The sequence below is a fragment of the Bombina bombina genome, chromosome 1 (genome assembly GCF_027579735.1).
Source record: "Bombina bombina isolate aBomBom1 chromosome 1, aBomBom1.pri, whole genome shotgun sequence".
Classification (NCBI taxonomy): Eukaryota; Metazoa; Chordata; class Amphibia; order Anura; family Bombinatoridae; genus Bombina; species Bombina bombina.
Window position 1 is genome coordinate 1,593,996,421 of NC_069499.1, and position 21,411 is coordinate 1,594,017,831.

At 37.6% G+C, this 21,411-nt stretch overlaps 1 protein-coding gene across 1 annotated transcript in view; it reads right to left on the minus strand.

The window, feature by feature from the left end:
• DNAH9 (dynein axonemal heavy chain 9) overlaps positions 1-21,411 on the minus strand; it is a 739,144-nt gene that overhangs the window by 560,523 nt on the left and 157,210 nt on the right. The window contains exons 26-29 of the mRNA XM_053688948.1: positions 14,813-14,969; positions 14,560-14,664; positions 14,254-14,411; positions 12,362-12,500 (exon numbers count right to left, since the gene is read on the minus strand). Coding sequence (XP_053544923.1) covers positions 12,362-12,500; positions 14,254-14,411; positions 14,560-14,664; positions 14,813-14,969 — 559 coding nt within the window. The remainder of the gene's footprint in view (positions 1-12,361; positions 12,501-14,253; positions 14,412-14,559; positions 14,665-14,812; positions 14,970-21,411) is intronic.

Consider the following 21,411-nt stretch of genomic DNA (forward strand, 5'->3'; position numbering starts at 1 on the left):
ACACTGACAGCACCAGCGAAACTTGTAGTGCACACTGACAGCACCAGCGAAACTTGTAGTGCACCCTGACAGCACCAGCGAAACTTGTAGTGCACACTGACAGCACCAGCGAAACTTGTAGTGCACACTGACAGCACCAGCGAAACTTGTAGTGCACACTGACAGCACCAGCAAGTGTTAGTGCGCACTGACAGCACCAGCAACACTTGTAGTACACACTGACAGCACAAGTGACACTTGTAGTGCACTCTGACAGCACCAGCGAAACTTGTAGTGCACACTGACAGCACCAGCGAAACTTGTAGTGCACACTGACAGCACCAGCAAGTGTTAGTGCGCACTGACAGCACCAGCAACACTTGTAGTACACACTGACAGCACAAGTGACACTTGTAGTGCACTCTGACAGCACCAGCGAAACTTGTAGTGCACACTGACAGCACCAGCGAAACTTGTAGTGCACACTGACAGCACCAGCAAGTGTTAGTGCGCACTGACAGCACCAGCAACACTTGTAGTACACACTGACAGCACAAGTGACACTTGTAGTGCACTCTGACAGCACAACTGACACCTGTAGTGCGCACTGACAGCACCAGCGACACTTGTAGTGCGCACTGACAGCACCAGCGAAACTTGTAGTGCGCACTGACAGCACCAGCGAAACTTGTAGTGTACACTGACAGCACCAGCGACAGTGTTAGTGCGCACTGACAGCACCAGCAAAACTTGTAGTGCGCACTGACAGCACCAGCGACAGTGTTAGTGCGCACTGACAGCACCAGCGACAGTGTTAGTGCGCCTCAACTTACAGTTACACCTGCAGCAGGAAGCAAATGTAACACATATGCCTGTGAGTATATAGAACATAAAACACCCATACTCACTGTCCATTCAAATGACTGATATACAAAAGTTGTTGTTTTTTTGTTTTAATTTTTAATCTTAAATGGAGTTCCTAAATATACCCCAAAAAAACGAAATATTAAATTAGCTGGGGGAGATCAGACGCTGCAACCAGACAAAAAAACAGCACAGTAACACTGAAAATAGTAGACATACAGGTGCTCTCACCAGGAACTGCTCAGCTAGAGAGGTCACAATGCTGAATCCTAATAAATGTTCAAGTAATTTTTAAGGGGAATTTGTTTAACACTAATTTAACAATAATTGAGCTAAAAAAATGTAAAAACTAAAGTGTTTGAATTAGTGACTAACCTGTCCCAGTGGGTATTTATCAGCACGCACAGCATTATGGGCAGTAGTGAAAAGCTCATTATCAGAAGAGTGGAAGCTTAGAAGTACATATCTGTGCCCAGACTTTACAGAGCGTTTATTTAATACACTGTCAGTCTGCTACACATATTCAGTTTAACTTGCAGCCAACCAATTGTATTTCTCACAAAGTGGCTGCTGAATGGAGCCTTTGTCACTCAGTACTGTAGAGAAGCCACAAGACTGGCCGCTGCGCTGAGCCACACACAAAGGAGAGATTGCAATGTCACACACACCCCGAGGACTTGATAGTGTCCCCTTTATTCTGCAGCAGCTAAAAGACTCTCTGGCCAAGCATAGAAGCGACTATTAGCTCCTGTGAAGTCTGTGCCACAAAGGACAAGAAGCACAAAGTATGGAGAGGGCAGACGAGAGACAGAGCACCTTTATATAAAGATATACTGAATACATGAGCACCGAGAATACACAAACCTGTCTATAAGAGAATATACAGTATACAGATTGTGCTATACACATAGTCTGTTTATAAAGAGAATACACAAACCTGTCTATAAGAGAATATACAGTATACAGATTGTGCTATACACATAGTCTGTTTATAAAGAGAATACACAAACCTGTCTATAAGAGAATATACAGTATACAGATTGTGCTATACACATAGTCTGTTTATAAAGAGAATACACAAACCTGTCTATAAGAGAATATACAGTATACAGATTGTGCTATACACACACATAGTCTGTTTATAAAGAGAATACACAAACCTGTCTATAAGAGAATATACAGTATACAGATTGTGCTATACACACATAGTCTGTTTATAAAGAGAATACACAAACCTGTCTATAAGAGAATATACAGTATACAGATTGTGCTATACACATAGTCTGTTTATAAAGAGAATACACAAACCTGTCTATAAGAGAATATACAGTATACAGATTGTGCTATACACACACATAGTCTGTTTATAAAGAGAATACACAAACCTGTCTATAAGAGAATATACAGTATACAGATTGTGCTATACACACACACATAGTCTGTTTATAAAGAGAATACACAAACCTGTCTATAAGAGAATATACAGTTTACAGATTGTGCTATACACACACATAGTCTGTTTATAAAGAGAATACACAAACCTGTCTATAAGAGAATATACAGTATACAGATTGTGCTATACACACACACATAGTCTGTTTATAAAGAGAATACACAAACCTGTCTATAAGAGAATATACAGTATACAGATTGTGCTATATACACATAGTCTGTTTATAAAGAGAATACACAAACCTGTCTATAAGAGAATATACAGTATACAGATTGTATTATACACACATAGTCTGTTTATAAAGAGAATACACAAACCTGTCTATAAGAGAATATACAGTATACAGATAGTGCTATACACACACATAGTCTGTTTATAAAGAGAATACACAAACCTGTCTATAAGAGAATATACAGTATACAGATTGAGCTATACACACATAGTCTGTTTATAAAGAGAATACACAAACCTGTCTATAAGAGAATATACAGTATACAGATAGTGCTATACACACACACATAGTCTGTTTATAAAGAGAATACACAAACCTGTCTATAAGAGAATATACAGTATACAGATAGTGCTATACACACACACATAGTCTGTTTATAAAGAGAATACACAAACCTGTCTATAAGAGAATATACAGTATACAGATTGTGCTATACACACATAGTCTGTTTATAAAGAGAATACACAAACCTGTCTATAAGAGAATATACAGTATACAGATTGTGCTATACACACACATAGTCTGTTTATAAAGAGAATACACAAACCTGTCTATAAGAGAATATACAGTATACAGATTGTGCTATACACACATAGTCTGTTTATAAAGAGAATACACAAACCTGTCTAAGAGAATATACAGTATACAGATTGTGCTATACACATAGTCTGTTTATAAAGAGAATACACAAACCTGTCTATAAGAGAATATACAGTATACAGATAGTGCTATACACACACATAGTCTGTTTATAAAGAGAATACACAAACCTGTCTATAAGAGAATATACAGTATACAGATTGTGATATACACACACAGTCTGTTTATAAAGAGAATACACAAACCTGTCTATAAGAGAATATACAGTATACAGATTGTGCTATACACATAGTCTGTTTATAAAGAGAATACACAAACCTGTCTATAAGAGAATATACAGTATACAGATTGTGCTATACACACACAGTCTGTTTATAAAGAGAATACACAAACCTGTCTATAAGAGAATATACAGTATACAGATTGTGCTATACACACATAGTCTGTTTATAAAGAGAATACACAAACCTGTCTATAAGAGAATATACAGTATACAGATTGTGCTATATACACATAGTCTGTTTATAAAGAGAATACACAAACCTGTCTATAAGAGAATATACAGTATACAGATTGTATTATACACACACATAGTCTGTTTATAAAGAGAATACACAAACCTGTCTATAAGAGAATATACAGTATACAGATTGTGCTATATACATAGTCTGTTTATAAAGAGAATACACAAACCTGTCTATAAGAGAATATACAGTATACAGATTGTGTTATATACACATAGTCTGTTTATAAAGAGAATACACAAACCTGTCTAAGAGAATATACAGTATACAGATTGTGCTATACACACACATAGTCTGTTTATAAAGAGAATACACAAACCTGTCTATAAGAGAATATACAGTATACAGATTGTGCTATACACATAGTCTGTTTATAAAGAGAATACACAAACCTGTCTATAAGAGAATATACAGTATACAGATTGTGCTATATACACATAGTCTGTTTATAAAGAGAATACACAACCCTGTCTATAAGAGAATATACAGTATACAGATTGTGCTATACACACACATAGTCTGTTTATAAAGAGAATACACAAACCTGTCTAAGAGAATATACAGTATACAGATTGTGCTATATACACACATAGTCTGTTTATAAAGAGAATACACAAACCTGTCTATAAGAGAATATACAGTATACAGATAGTGCTATACACACACATAGTCTGTTTATAAAGAGAATACACAAACCTGTCTATAAGAGAATATACAGTATACAGATTGTGCTATACACACACATAGTCTGTTTATAAAGAGAATACACAAACCTGTCTAAGAGAATATACAGTATACAGATTGTGCTATATACACATATTCTGTTTATAAAGAGAATACACAAACCTGTCTATAAGAGAATATACAGTATACAGATTGTATTATACACACATAGTCTGTTTATAAAGAGAATACACAAACCTGTCTATAAGAGAATATACAGTATACAGATAGTGCTATATACACATAGTCTGTTTATAAAGAGAATACACAAACCTGTCTATAAGAGAATATACAGTATACAGATTGTGCTATACACACACACATAGTCTGTTTATAAAGAGAATACACAAACCTGTCTATAAGAGAATATACAGTATACAGATAGTGCTATATACACATAGTCTGTTTATAAAGAGAATACACAAACCTGTCTATAAGAGAATATACAGTATACAGATTGTGCTATACACACACACATAGTCTGTTTATAAAGAGAATACACAAACCTGTCTATAAGAGAATATACAGTATACAGATTGAGCTATACACACATAGTCTGTTTATAAAGAGAATACACAAACCTGTCTATAAGAGAATATACAGTATACAGATTGTGCTATATACACATAGTCTGTTTATAAAGAGAATACACAAACCTTTCTATAAGAGAATATACAGTATACAGATTGTGCTATACACACACAGTCTGTTTATAAAGAGAATACACAAACCTGTCTATAAGAGAATATACAGTATACAGATTGTGCTATACACACATAGTCTGTTTATAAAGAGAATACACACACCTGTCTATAAGAGAATATACAGTATACAGATTGTATTATACACACATAGTCTGTTTATAAAGAGAATACACAAACCTGTCTATAAGAGAATATACAGTATACAGATTGAGCTATACACACACATAGTCTGTTTATAAAGAGAATACACAAACCTGTCTATAAGAGAATATACAGTATACAGATTGTGCTATATACATAGTCTGTTTATAAAGAGAATACACAAACCTGTCTATAAGAGAATATACAGTATACAGATTGTGCTATATACACATAGGCTGTTTATAAAGAGAATACACAAACCTGTCTATAAGAGAATATACAGTATACAGATTGTGCTATACACACACATAGTCTGTTTATAAAGAGAATACACAAACCTGTCTATAAGAGAATATACAGTATACAGATTGTGCTATACACACACATAGTCTGTTTATAAAGAGAATACACAAACCTGTCTATAAGAGAATATACAGTATACAGATTGTGCTATACACATAGTCTGTTTATAAAGAGAATACACAAACCTTTCTATAAGAGAATATACAGTATACAGATTGTGCTATACACACACATAGTCTGTTTATAAAGAGAATACACAAACCTTTCTATAAGAGAATATACAGTATACAGATTGTGCTATACACACACATAGTCTGTTTATAAAGAGAATACACAAACCTGTCTATAAGAGAATATACAGTATACAGATTGTGCTATATACACATAGGCTGTTTATAAAGAGAATACACAAACCTGTCTATAAGAGAATATACAGTATACAGATTGTATTATACACACATAGTCTGTTTATAAAGAGAATACACAAACCTGTCTATAAGAGACAAAACAGTATACACATTATACAATTTAGCTCCACATCTCACCTCAATACCAGCGTTGCTTACGGTAGCGGTGAGCTGGCTAAACGTGCTCGTGCACTATTTCCACATAGGAAACAATGGGGCTGAGCTGGCTGGAAAAAAAAACCTAACACCTGCAAAAAAGCAGCGTTCAGCTCCTAACGCAGCCCCATTGTTTCCTATGAGATAATAAAAATATGTCTGCACCTAACACCCTAACATGAACCCCGAGTCTAAACACCCCTAATATTACACTTATAAACCCCTAATCTGCCGCCCCCGACATTGTCGCCACGTGCATTATACTATTAACCCCTAATGTGCCGCCCCCAACATAGTCGCCACCTGCATTATACTATTAACCCCTAATCTGCCGCCCCCGACATTGTCGCCACCTGCATTATACTATTAACCCCTAATCTGCCGCCCCCGACATTGTCGCCACCTGCATTATACTATTAACCCCTAATCTGCCGCCCCCAACATAGTCGCCACCTGCATTATACTATTAACCCCTAATCTGCCGCCCCCGACATTGTCGCCACCTGCATTATACTATTAACCCCTAATCTGCCGCCCCCGACATTGTCGCCACGTGCATTATACTATTAACCCCTAATCTGCCGCCCCCAACATAGTCGCCACCTGCATTATACTATTAACCCCTAATCTGCCGCTCCGGCCACCGCCACCACCTACATTATACTTATAAACCCCTAATCTGCTGCCCCCAACATCGCCGACACCTACATTATAGTTATTAACCCCTAATCTGCCGCCGCCAACGTCGCCACCACTATAATAAAGTTATTAACCCCTAAACCTAAGTCTAACCCTAACCCCCCCTAATTTAAATATAATTTAAATAAATCTAAATAAAATAACTACAATTAAATAAATTATTCCTATTTAAAACTAAATACTTACCTATAAAATAAACCCTACGCTAGCTACAATACAACTAATAGTTACATTGTATCTAGCTTATAATTTATTTTTATTTTACAGGCAACTTTGTATTTATTTTAACTAGGAACAATAGTTATTAAATAGTTATTAACTATTTAATAACTACCTAGTTAAAATAAGTACAAAATTAGATGTAAAATAAATCCTTACCTCAGTTACAATTACACCTAACACTACACTATCATTAAACTAATTACCTAAACTACCTACAATTAATTACAATTAAATTCAATAAACTAAATTACGAAAAAAAAAAAAAAACACTAAATTACTGGGAAAAAAAATTACAAGAAGTTTAAACTGATTACACCTAATCTAAGCCCACTAATAAAATAAAATGCCCTACCCTAAACTAAATTACAAATAGCCCTTAAAAGGGCCTTTTGCGGGGCATTGCCCCAAAGTAATCAGCTCTTTTACCTGTAAAAAAATATTACAATACCCCTCAACATTACATCCCACCACCCAAACACCCCTACTCTAAAACCCACACAATCCCCCTTAAAAAAACCTAACACTACCCCATTGAAGATCACCCTACCTTGAGCCGTCTTCACCCAGCCGGGCACAAGTGGTCATCCGATGGGGCAGAAGAGGACATCCGGACTGGCAGAAGGCTTCATCCAAGCGGCATCTTCTATCTTCTTCCATCCGACGAGGAGCGACTCCATCTTGAAGACATCCGGCGCGGAGCATCCTTCCAGCACGACGGACTGACAAATGACGGTTCCTTTAAATGACGTCATCCAAGATGGCGTCCCTCGAATTCCGATTGGCTGATAGGATTCTATCAGCCAATCGGAATTAAGGTAGAAAAAATCTGATTGGTTGATTTAATCAGCCAATCGGATTGAAGTTCAATCCGATTGGCTGATTGGATCAGCCAATAGAATTGACCTTGCATTCTATTGGCTGATCCAATCAGATCAGCCAATCAGATTTTTCCTACCTTAATTCCGATTGGCTGATAGAATCCTATCAGCCAATCGGAATTCAAGGGACGCCATCTTGGATGACGTCATTTAAAGGAGCCGTCATTCGTCGTTAGTCCGTCGTGCTGGAAGGATGCTCCGCGCTGGATGTCTTCAAGATGGAGTCACTCCTCGTCGGATGGAAGAAGATGCTGCTTGGATGAAGCCTTCTGCCGGTCCGGATGTCCTCTTCTGCCCGGATAGGATGAAGACTTCTGCCGGTCTGGATGTCCTCTTCTGCCCCATCGGATGACCACTTGTGCCTGGCTGGGTGAAGACGGCTCAAAGTAGGGTGATCTTCAATGGGGTAGTTAGGTTTTTTTAAGGGGGGATTGGGTGAGTTTTAGAGTAGGGGTGTGTGGGTGGTGGGTTGTAATGTTGGGGGGCGTATTGTAATTTTTTTTTTACAGGTAAAAGAGCTGATTACTTTGGGGCAATGCCCCGCAAAAGGCCCTTTTAAGGGCTATTTGTAATTTAGTATAGGGTAGGGCATTTTATTATTTTGGGGGGCTTTTTTATTTTATTAGTGGGCTTAGATTAGGTGTAATTAGTTTAAACTTCTTGTAATTTTTTTTTTCCAGTAATTTAGTATTTGTTTTTTTTCCGTAATTTAGTTTATTGAATTTAATTGTAATTAATTGTAGGTAGTTTAGGTAATTAGTTTAATGTTAGGTGTAATTGTAACTTAGGTTAGGATTTATTTTACAGGTAATTTTGTCTTTATTTTAGCTAGGTAGTTATTAAATAGTTAATAACTATTTAATAGCTATTGTACCTAGTTAAAATAAATACAAAGTTGCCTGTAAAATAAAAATAAACCCTAAGCTAGCTACAATGTAACTATTAGTTATATTGTAGCTAGCTTAGGGGGTTTATTTTATCGGTAAGTATTTAGTTTTAAATAGGATTCATTTATTTAATTATGTTAAATTAATTTCGTTTAACTTAAATTATATTTAAGTTAGGGGGGTTAGACTTAGGGTTAGACTTAGTTTTAGGGGTTAATAAATTTATTATAGTAGCGGCGACGTTGGGGTCGGAAGATTAGGGGGTTAATAATTGTAGGTAGGTAGCAGCGACGTGGGGGGGCAGGTTAGGGGTTTATAAAATGTAACTAGTGTTTGCGAGGCAGGAGTGCGGTGGTTTAGGGGTTAATACATTTATTAAAGTGGCGGCAATGTACGGTAGGCAGATTAGGGGGTTAATAATTGTAGGAAGGTGGCGGCAGATTAGGGGTAAATACATATAATGTAGGTGTCGGCGATGTTAGGGGCAGCAGATTAGGGGTTCATAGGTATAATGTAGGTGGCGGCGATGTCTGGTCGGCAGATTAGGGGTTAAAAAAATGTATTATAGTGTTTGCAATGTGGGGGGGCCTCGGTTTAGGGGTTAATATGTAGTTTATGGGTGTTAGTGTACTTTGTAGCACTTTAGTTAAGAGTTTTATGTTCCGGCGTTAGCCCATAAAACTCTTAACTACTGACTTTTAAATGCGGTAGGAGTCTGGACAGGAGAGGGTCTACAGCTCACTTCTTCCAAGACTCGTAATACCGGCGTTAGGCAAATCCCATTAAAGAGATAGGATACGCAATTGACGTAAGGGGATTTGCGGTAGCCTTGAGTCGCGGAATAAAAGTGAGCGGTACACCTGTACCTGTCAGACTCGTAATACCAGCGGGCGTTTAAAAGCAGCATTGGGACCTCTCAACGCTGCTTTTTAAGGGTAACGCAAGACTCGTAATCTAGGCGATAGTCTGTTTATGAAGAGAATACACAAACCTGTCTATAAGAGAATATACAGTATACAGATTGTGATATACACACACATAGTCTGTTTATAAAGAGAATACACAAACCTGTCTATAAGAGAATATACAGTATACAGATTGTGTTATATACACATAGTCTGTTTATAAAGAGAATACACAAACCTGTCTATAAGAGAATATACAGTATACAGATTGTGTTATATACACATAGTCTGTTTATAAAGAGAATACACAAACCTGTCTATAAGAGAATATACAGTATACAGATTGTGCTATACACACACATAGTCTGTTTATAAAGAGAATACACAAACCTGTCTATAAGAGAATATACAGTATACAGATTGTGCTATATACACATATTCTGTTTATAAAGAGAATACACAAACCTGTCTATAAGAGAATATACAGTATACAGATTGTATTATACACACATAGTCTGTTTATAAAGAGAATACACAAACCTGTCTATAAGAGAATATACAGTATACAGATTGTGCTATATACACATAGTCTGTTTATAAAGAGAATACACAAACCTGTCTATAAGAGAATATACAGTATACAGATTGTGCTATACACACACATAGTCTGTTTATAAAGAGAATACACAAACCTGTCTATAAGAGAATATACAGTATACAGATAGTGCTATACACACACATAGTCTGTTTATAAAGAGAATACACAAACCTGTCTATAAGAGAATATACAGTATACAGATTGTGTTATACACACACATAGTCTGTTTATAAAGAGAATACACAAACCTGTCTATAAGAGAATATACAGTATACAGATTGTGTACTGTATACAGAGACGTGTAGCTATTACAGAATATACTGTATAGAGAGACGTGTAGCTATTACAGAATATACTGTATAGAGAGACGTGTAGCTATTACAGAATATACTGTATACAGAGACGTGTAGCTATTACAGAATATACTGTATACAGAGACGTGTAGCTATTATAGAATATACTGTATACAGAGACGTGTAGTTATTATAGAATATACTGTATACAGGGACGTGTAGCTATTACAGAATATACTGTATACAGAGACGTGTAGCTATTACAGAATATACTGTATACAGAGACGTGTAGTTATTATAGAATATACTGTATACAGAGACGTGTAGCTATTACAGAATATACTGTATACAGAGACGTGTAGCTATTACAGAATATACTGTATACAGAGACGTGTAGCTATTACAGAATATACTGTATACAGAGACGTGTAGCTATTACAGAATATACTGTATACAGAGACGTGTAGCTATTACAGAATATACTGTATACAGAGACGTGTAGCTATTACAGAATATTCTGTATACAGAGACGCGTAGCTATTACAGAATATACTGTACACAGAGACGTGTAGTTATTATAGAATATACTGTATACAGGGACGTGTAGCTATTACAGAATATACTGTATACAGAGACGCGTAGTTATTATAGAATATACTGTATACAGAGACGTGTAGCTATTACAGAATATACTGTATACAGGGACGTGTAGCTATTACAGAATATACTGTATACAGAGACGTGTAGCTATTACAGAATATACTGTATACAGAGACGTGTAGTTATTATAGAATATACTGTATACAGAGACGTGTAGCTATTACAGAATATACTGTATACAGAGACGTGTAGCTATTACAGAATATACTGTATACAGAGACGTGTAGTTATTATAGAATATACTGTATACAGAGACGTGTAGCTATTACAGAATATACTGTATACAGAGACGTGTAGCTATTACAGAATATACTGTATACAGAGACGTGTAGCTATTACAGAATATACTGTATACAGAGACGTGTAGTTATTATAGAATATACTGTATACAGAGACGTGTAGCTATTAAAGAATATACTGTATACAGAGACGTGTAGCTATTACAGAATATACTGTATACAGAGACGTGTAGCTATTACAGAATATTCTGTATACAGAGACGTGTAGCTATTACAGAATATACTGTATACAGAGACGTGTAGTTATTACAGAATATACTGTATACAGAGACGTGTAGTTATTATAGAATATACTGTATACAGAGACGTGTAGCTATTACAGAATGTACTGTATACAGAGACTGGTAGCTATTACAGAATATACTGTATACAGAGACGTGTAGCTATTACAGAATATACTGTATACAGAGACGTGTAGCTATTACAGAATATACTGTATACAGAGACGTGTAGCTATTACAGAATATACTGTATACAGAGACGTGTAGCTATTACAGAATATACTGTATACAGAGACGTGTAGCTATTACAGAATATACTGTATACAGAGACGTGTAGCTATTATAGAATATACTGTATACAGAGACGTGTAGCTATTACAGAATATACTGTATACAGAGACATGTAGCTATTATAGAATATACTGCACAGAACACGGAAAACACACCTAGTCATGAATACTCTATTGAGAGAGAGACTGAAGTACACACATGTATACTACATACAGTATATACTATATACATTTACATGCTATATATGAGACTCTGCTCTCTCCCCATACAGACCTGGAGTGTATTTATCACAACAACAGTGTTACAATAATATCTCACGTACCTGTTTAGACAGCAGCTCCTTACACAGCTGGTACAGTGTGATAAATTTCCTAGCCAGCAGCCTGGCGTCAATAAAACCTTCTGCCACCAACATGATTTCACAAATCAGCTCAAAATCTGGTACCACCATGGCGCAGGGGCTGTAAAAAGGGGCAAAGGAAAGATTTCTAAACCATCAGCCTCAGCAGACTAATGTGATATCTCAAAATAGCAGTTAATTCAACTTTCTAGGTACAGACCATCCAAAGGGTTAAAGCTCTTACCCTATTCTTATCCATTGCCCTAGTACGCTAACATAGAACCTAATGCAATACCCAAACCAATCCCGTAACCAAACAGTAACCCCTTCCGCACCCCTATTAATAAGCCAAACCCTAGCCCAAATCCTTACCCCTAGCCTAAGCCCTAGCCCTACTTATAACTTAATCCCTAGCCCTAATGATTCCCTCAAGCCTTACCCCAACCATACACCTAAGTCAAATCCTAGCCTTAATGATTCCCTTAAGCCTTACCCCAACCATACACCTAACTCAATCCCTAGCCCTAACGATTCCCTCAAACCCTGCGCCAACCATACACCTAACTCAATCCCTAGCCCTAATGATTACCTCAAGCCTTACCATAACCATACACCTAACTCAATCCCTAGGCCTAATGATTCCCCTTACTCAAGCCCTACCCCAACCATTCACCTAACTTAAGCCCTAGCGCTAAGTCTTCTCCAAACCCAAACTCAATTTCTAACCATACTCCCAGCCAAAACCCTAGTCCAAATCTGAATCCTAGTCCTAACTCAATCCCTAGCCCTAATGATTCCCTCAAGCCTTACCTCAACCATACACCTAACTCAATCCATAGCCCTAATGATTCTCTCAAGCCTTACCCCAACTATTCACCTAACGCAATCCCTTTCGCTACCCATAACTTAATTCCTAGCCCTAATGATTCCCTAAAGCCTTTCCCTTAACCATACAACTAACTTAATCCCTAGTCCTAATTATTCCCTCAAGCCTTACCCTTAACCATACACCTAACTCAACCCTAGCCCTAAGGATTCCCTCAAGCCTTACCCTAACCATACACCTAACTCAATCCCTAGCCCAAATGATTCCCTCAAGTCTTACCCCAACCATACACCTAACTTAATCCCTGGTTCTAATGATTCCCTCAAGCACTGTGCTAACCACACACCTAACTCAATCCCTAGCCCTAATGATTCCCTCAAGCATTACCCCAACCAAAATCCTAGCCCTAACCCTATCCCTAATACAACTCCTAACCAAAGTTCTAACCCAAGCCCTAGTTCTTACCCTACCCATAACCCAAAAGCGAACCCCTAACACTACCAGCCATAGCCCTAAACCTTGCCCTTGCCAGACAGTAACCCCTTCCCTTGAACAAGCTCTAACCCTATCCAAAGCTGGTCAAACTCAAACCCTAAACTACTGGGGTAAAAACTCCACTATCCAGTGTATTTTTCTCTGGCATCTAAGAGGTGGATAACAAAAGCCATAGTCTTCCTATGGTGAAAATCCATCAATGTCAGCACCCCTCTCTGGCATCAATAGGGTTCACTGTGATCCTAACCCTACTCACCACATGCTAACTGCCCAGCTATGACTGAGATGGTGGATGCCAACATTGTGACAGTGGCAAGATATAGATGTAGTTGTGATCTCATCCTGCAACATTCTAGGCACAAGAATGCAGCAGGAGTCCTAAAATGAGTGGCACTTTTGTTGGCTAATTCAAGGTACAAATATGACAAGGTGATCATACTATTATGTACAGGACTGTAAAGCAAACACCACAATTTACAATATATTGTATATGTCTCAGGATCAGAGTGCTTTTTATGTTTCCTTACTCACCCAGAGTGAAATTACCACTTACCGAAATAGAGCCTTGAGGTTCTCTGGCAGCTCTGTACGTCCAGCATAACCTGGGTTCATGGTGATGAATATACCGACAGATTGAATTAAGTTGATCTCCTCCCCCATGAAATTGAATCTTTTTTTCTTATCTCTGATCGCATCTTGGATGCTTTTTACCTGTGAGGAACAATAGTGAAGCATTCTGGAAAATAGCTTGAAAATGAGCACACTCACAAACCAATTACTACTATACAATGGAATCCTACACTTGTTATCATGTGCAATATAAATGTCAAATCATGTTAATAGAAAAGATCTATGTTACCTGGACAGCGACCACAGAAAGCACTTCCACAGAAATTCTGTTAAATTCATCAAAACAGCCCCAGGCCCCTGTCTGAGAAAGACCTTTGTAGATATTTCCACAGGACTGTGGAAAAAAAAACAAAAAAAAAAAAAACATCAACCAGCTAAACAGACAGAATGGCTACCCTAGAGGGCAACAAGCACTTGAAAGGACCATCAATGTAGCTTCATAATATATTCAACAGTTATCTAATCTTTTGTGGTTCAAATACCTTGTAGTCCATCTGCTCGGAACAATTAAATACATAAACCATAATTCCAAGGGCTCTTCCCAAATCTTTAGTGGTTTCAGTCTTCCCGGTGCCAGCTGGTCCAGCAGGAGCCCCACTCATAGTGAGATGCAGAGACTGTGTCAGTGTGATGTAACATCTGCCAGAGAGAATTAAAATAACTTTCAGGGAACAGCCTTGGCCAACTGATAGAGTAATATGCTCAGATAAACTAAAGCTCTCTGGTCTGGTGAGATTATCCAAGAAGATCAAGCCCTGATTTCCACCACAAATGTAGGAGCCATAGGGAAAAAAAAAACATAATTTATGTAAGAACTTACCTGATAAATTAATTTCTTTCATATTGGAAAGAGTCCATGAGCTAGTGACGTATGGGATATACAATTCTACCAGGAGCGGCAAAGTTTCCCAAAACTCAAAATGCCTATAAATACACTCCTCACCACACCCACAATTCAGTTTAATGAATAGCCAAATAGTGGGGTGATAAAGAAAGGAGTAAAAAGCATCAAAAAAAGGAATTTGGAAATAATTGTGCTTTATACAAAAAATCATAACCACCATAAAAAGGGTGGGTCTCATGGACTCTTGCCAATATGAAAGAAATTAATTTATCAGGTAAATTCTTACACAAATTATGTTTTCTTTCATGTAATTGGCAAGAGTTCACGAGCTAGTGACGTATGGGATAGTAATACCTAAGATATGGAACTTCCACAGAAAAGTCACTAGAGAGGGAGGGATACAAATAATAACAGCCATTTTCCGCTGAAAAAATTAATCCACAACCCAAAATATAAGTTTATTCTCATAAATGAAAAGAAAAAACCTTAAACATAAGCAGAAGAATCAAACTGAAACAGCTGCCTGAAAAACTTTTCTACCAAAAACTGCTTCCGAAGAAGCAAATACCTCAAAATGGTAGAATTTAGTAAATGTATGCAAATAGACCAAGTTGCTGCTTTGCAAATCTGACCAACTGAAGCTTCATTCTTAAAAGCCCAAGAAGTGGAGACTGATCTAGTAGAATGAGCTGTGATCCGCTGAGGCGGGGCCTGACCCGACTCCAAATAAGCCTGATGAATCAAAAGCTTTAACCAAGATGCCAAGGAAATGGCAGAAGCCTTCTAACCTTTCCTAGAACCAGAAAAGATAAAAAATAGACTAGAAGTCTTCCTGAAATCTTTAGTAACTTCAACATAATATTTCAAAGCTCTTACAACATCCAAACAATGTAAGGATCTCTCCAAAGAATTCTTAGGATTAGGACACAAAGAAGGAACAACAATGTCTCTATTAATGTTGTTAGAATTCACAACCTTAGGTAGAAATTTAAATGAAGTCCGCAAAACTGCCTTATCCTGATGGAAAATCAGAAAAGGAGATTCACAAATAAAGCAGATAATTTGGAAACTCTTCTAGCAGAAGAGATGGCCAAAAGGAACAACACTTTCCAAGAAAGTAGTTTAATGTCCAAAGAATGCATAGGCTGAAACGAAGAAGCCTGTAAAGCCTTCAAAACCAAATTAAGACTCCAAGGAGAAGAAATTGATTTAATGACAGGCTTGATACGGACCAAAGCCTGTACAAAACAGCGAATATAAGGAAGCTTAGCAATCTTTCTGTGAAATAAAATAGAAAGAGCAGAGATTTGTCCCTTCAAGGAACTTGCAGACAAACCTTTATCCAAACCATCCTGAAGAAACTGTAAAATTCTAGGAATTCAAACAGAATGTCAGGAAAATTTATGATAAGAACACCATGAAATATAAGTCTTCTAAAATCGATAATAAATCTTCCTAGAAACAGATTTACAAGCCTGTAACATAGTATTAATCACTGAGTCAGAGAAACCTCTATGACTAAGCACTAGGCGTTCAATTTCCATACCTTCAAATTGAATGATTTGAGATCCTGATGGAAAAACAGACCTTGAGACAGAAGGTCTGGTCTTAAAGGAAGTGATCAAGGTTGGCAACTGGACATCCGAACAGATCCGCATACTAAAACCTGTGAGGCCATGCTGGAGCTACCAGCAACACAAACAATTGTTCCATGATGATCTTGGAGATCACTCTTGGAAGAAGAACTATAGACGTGAAAATATAAGCAGGTTGGTAACACCAAGGAACTGCTAACGCATCCACCAACTCCGCCTGAGGATCACTGAACCTGGACAGGAACCTGGGAAGTCTCTTGTTTAGATGGGAAGCCATCCGATCTATTTCTGGAAGACCCCACATCTGAACAATCTGAGAAAACACATCTGGATGGAGGGACCACTCCCCCGGATGTTAAGTCTGACAGCTGAGATAATCCGCTTCCCAAATGTCTACACCTGGGATATGTACCGCAGAAATTAGACAGGAGTTGGATTCCGCCCAAGCAAGTATCCGAGATACTTCTTTCATAGAGTGGGGACTGTGAGTCCCACCCTGATGATTGACATATGCCACAGTTGTGATATTGTCTGTCTGAAAACAAATGAACGGTTCTCTCTTCAACAGAGGCCAAATCTGAAGAGCCCTGAAAATAGCACGGAGTTCTAAAATATTGATTGGTAACCTTGCCTCTTGAGATTTCCAAACCCCTTGTGCTGTCAGAGAACCCCAGACAGCTCCCCAACCTGAAAGACTTGCATCTGTTGTGATCACAGTCCAGGTTGGACGAACAAAAGAGGCCCCTTGAACTATTTGATGGTGATCTACCCACAAAGTCAGCGAGAGTAGAACATTGGGTTTTAAGGATATTAATTGTGATATCTTTGTATAATCCCTGCACCACTGATTCAGCATACAAAGCTGGAGAGGTCTCATATGAAAACGAGCAAAGGGGATCGTGTCCGATGCTGCAGTCATGAGACCTAAAACTTCCATGCACATAGCTATTGAAGGGAATGATTGAGACTGAAGGTTCTGACAAGCTGAAACCAATTTTAATTGTCTCTTGTCTGATAGAGACAGAGTCATGGACACTGAAAATATCTGGAAACCTAAAAAAGTGACCCTTGTCTGAGGAATCAAGGAACTTTTTGGTAAATTGATCTTCCAACCATGTCTTTGAAGAAACAACACTAGTTGATTTGTGTGAGATTCTGCAGAATGTAAAGACTGAACTAGTACCAAGATATCGTCTAAATAACGAAAACACTGCAATACCCCGTTCTCTAAATACAGAGAGTAGGGCACCGAGAACCTTTGAAAAGATTCTTGGAGCTGTCGCTAGGCCAAATGGAAGAGCGACAAATTGGTAATGCTTGTCTAGAAAAGAGAATCTCAGAAACTGATAGTGGCCTGGATGGATCAGAATATGAAGCTATGCATCCTGTTAGTCTATCGTGGACATATAATGCTCTTGCTGAACAAAAGGCAGAATAGTCCTTATAGTCACCATTTTGAAAGTTGGCACTCTTACAAAATGGTTCAAAATTTTCAGATCCAGAACTGGCCTGAAAGAATTTTCTTTCTTTGGGACAATGAATAGATTTGAATAAAACCCCAGACCCTGTTCCTGAAACGGAACTGGTATGATTGTCCCTAAAAGCTCCAGGTCTGAAACACACTTTAGAAAAGCCTGTGCTTTACTGAATTTGCTGGGATGCGTGAGAAAAAAAATAAATCTTTTCACAGGAGGTCTTACTCTCAATCCTATTCGGTACCCTTGAGAGACAGACAATACTCTGAATCCACTGATTTTGGACAGAATCTGCCCAAATGTTTTGGAAGAATCTTAATCTGCCCCCTACCAGCTGAGCTGGAATGAGGGCCGCACCTTCATGCAGACTTGGGGGCTGGCTTTGGTTTCTTAAACGGTTTGGATTTACTCCAACTTGAAGAAGGTTTCCAATTGGAACCAGATTCTTTGGGGGAAGGATTAGGTTTCTGTTCCTTATTTTTGTTGAAAGGAACGAAAACGGTTAGAAGCTTTAGATTTACCCTTAGGTCTTTTATCCTGAGGCAAAAAAACTCCCTTTCCCCAGTGACAGTTGAAATAATCGAATCCAACTGAGAACCAAATAAATTATTACCTTGGAAAGAAAGAGATAGTAATCTAGACGTAGATACCATGTCAGCATTCCAATATTTGGGCCACAAAGCTCTTCTAGCTAAAATAGCTAAAGACATGGATTTAACATCAATTTTGATGATATCAAAAATGGCATCACAGATAAAATGATTAGCATGTTGAAGCAAGCGAACAATGCTAGACAAATCGGGATCCATTTCCTGTTGCGCTAAACTTTCCAACCAAAAAGTTGATGCAGCTGCAACATCAGCCATAGAAATGGCAGGCCTGAGAAGATAGCCAGAATATAAATAAGCTTTCCTTAGATAAGATTCAAGTTTCCTATCTAAAGGGTCCTTAAAGGAAGTACTATATTCCATAGGAATAGTAGTACGTTTGGCAAGAGTAGAAATAGCCCCATCAACTATGGGGATCTTTTCCCAAAACTCCAATCAAACTGCTGGCAAAGGATACAATTTTTTAAACCTTGAAAAAGGGATAAAAGAAGTACCAGGCATATTCCATTCCTTAGAAATCATATCAGAAATAGCATCAGGAACTGGAGAAACCTCTGGAGTAACCACAGGAGGTTTATAAACAGAATTTAAAGGTTTACTAGTTTCAGTATCAAGAGGACTAGTTTCCTCAATATCCAATGTAATCAACACCTCTTTTTACAGGGAATGAATATACTCCATTTTAAATAAATAAGTAGATTTGTCAGTGTCAATATCTGAGGAAGGATCTTCGGAATCAGATAGATCCTCTTAAGAGGAGGATAATTCAGTATGTTGTCGGTCATTTGAAATTTCATCAACTTTATGAGAAGTTTTAAAGACCTTTTACATTTATTAGAAGATGGGATAGCAGACAAAGCCTTCTGAATCACATCAGCGATAAAAAAAAATATATTCACAGGGATATCATGTACATTATATGTTGAAGAAACAACAGGCATTGTACTATTACTGATGGATACATTCTCTGCATGTAAAAGCTTATCATGACAACTATTACATACTACCGCTGGAGATATAATCTCCGCTAATTTACAACAGATACACTTAGCTTAGGTAGAGCTGTTATCAGGCGGCAGGGTTCCATCAGTGATTTCTGAGACAGGATCAGATTGAGACATCTTGCAAATGTAAGAGAAAAAACAACATATAAAGCAAAATTATCAATTTCCTTATATGGCAGTTTCAGAAATGGGAAAAAATGCAAACAGCATAGCCCTCTGACATAGAAAAAGGCAAGAGGCATATAGGAGTGGGGTTTTAAATAATGAAATTATTTGGCGCCAAGTATGACGCACAAAGCAAAATGAAATTTTTTGGCGCTAACAAAAGCCGGAAATGACACACTCGCGTCATTGCAGACGCAACCTTGTGCATGGAAACTCAGCGTCAACTAAGACGCCAGAAATGACGAATTTGCGTCACCGGACGTACCTTGGCGCCAAAAATTACGCAATAAACATCGGCATTTTGCGGCCTCGCAAGCCTAATTTTGCCTGCAAAAATTTTATGAAAAAAACATAATTTATGTAAGAACTTACCTGATAAATTCATTTCTTTCATATTAACAAGAGTCCATGAGCTAGTGACGTATGGGATATACATTCCTACCAGGAGGGGCAAAGTTTCCCAAACCTTAAAATGCCTATAAATACACCCCTCACCACACCCACAAATCAGTTTAACGAATAGCCAAGAAGTGGGGTGATAAGAAAAAAGTGCGAAGCATATAAAATAAGGAATTGGAATAATTGTGCTTTATACAAAAAAATCATAACCACCACAAAAAAGGGTGGGCCTCATGGACTCTTGTTAATATGAAAGAAATGAATTTATCAGGTAAGTTCTTACATAAATTATGTTTTCTTTCATGTAATTAACAAGAGTCCATGAGCTAGTGACGTATGGGATAATGAATACCCAAGATGTGGATCTTTCCACACAAGAGTCACTAGAGAGGGAGGGATAAAATAAAGACAGCCAATTCCTGCTGAAAATAATCCACACCCAAAATAAAGTTTAATGAAAAACATAAGCAGAAGATTCAAACCGAAACCACTGCCTGAAGTACCTTTCTACCAAAAACTGCTTCAGAAGAAGAGAATACATCAAAATGGTAGAATTTAGTAAAAGTATACAAAGAGGACCAAGTCGCTGCTTTGCAAATCTGATCAACTGAAGCTTCATTCCTAAACGCCCAGGAAGTAGAAACTGACCTAGTAGAATGAGCTGTAATCCTCTGAGGCGGAGTCTTACCCGATTTAACATAGGCAAGATGAATTAAAGATTTCAACCAGGATGCCAAAGAAATGGCAGAAGCTTTCTGGCCTTTTCTAGAACCAGAAAAGATGACAAATAGACTAGAAGTCTTTCGGAAAGATTTAGTAGCTTCAACATAATATTTCAAAGCTCTAACAACATCCAAAGAATGTAACGATTTCTCCTTAGAATTCTTAGGATTAGGACATAATGAAGGAACCACGATTTCTCTACTAATGTTGTTGGAATTCACAACCTTAGGTAAAAATTCAAAAGAAGTTCGCAACACCGCCTTATCCT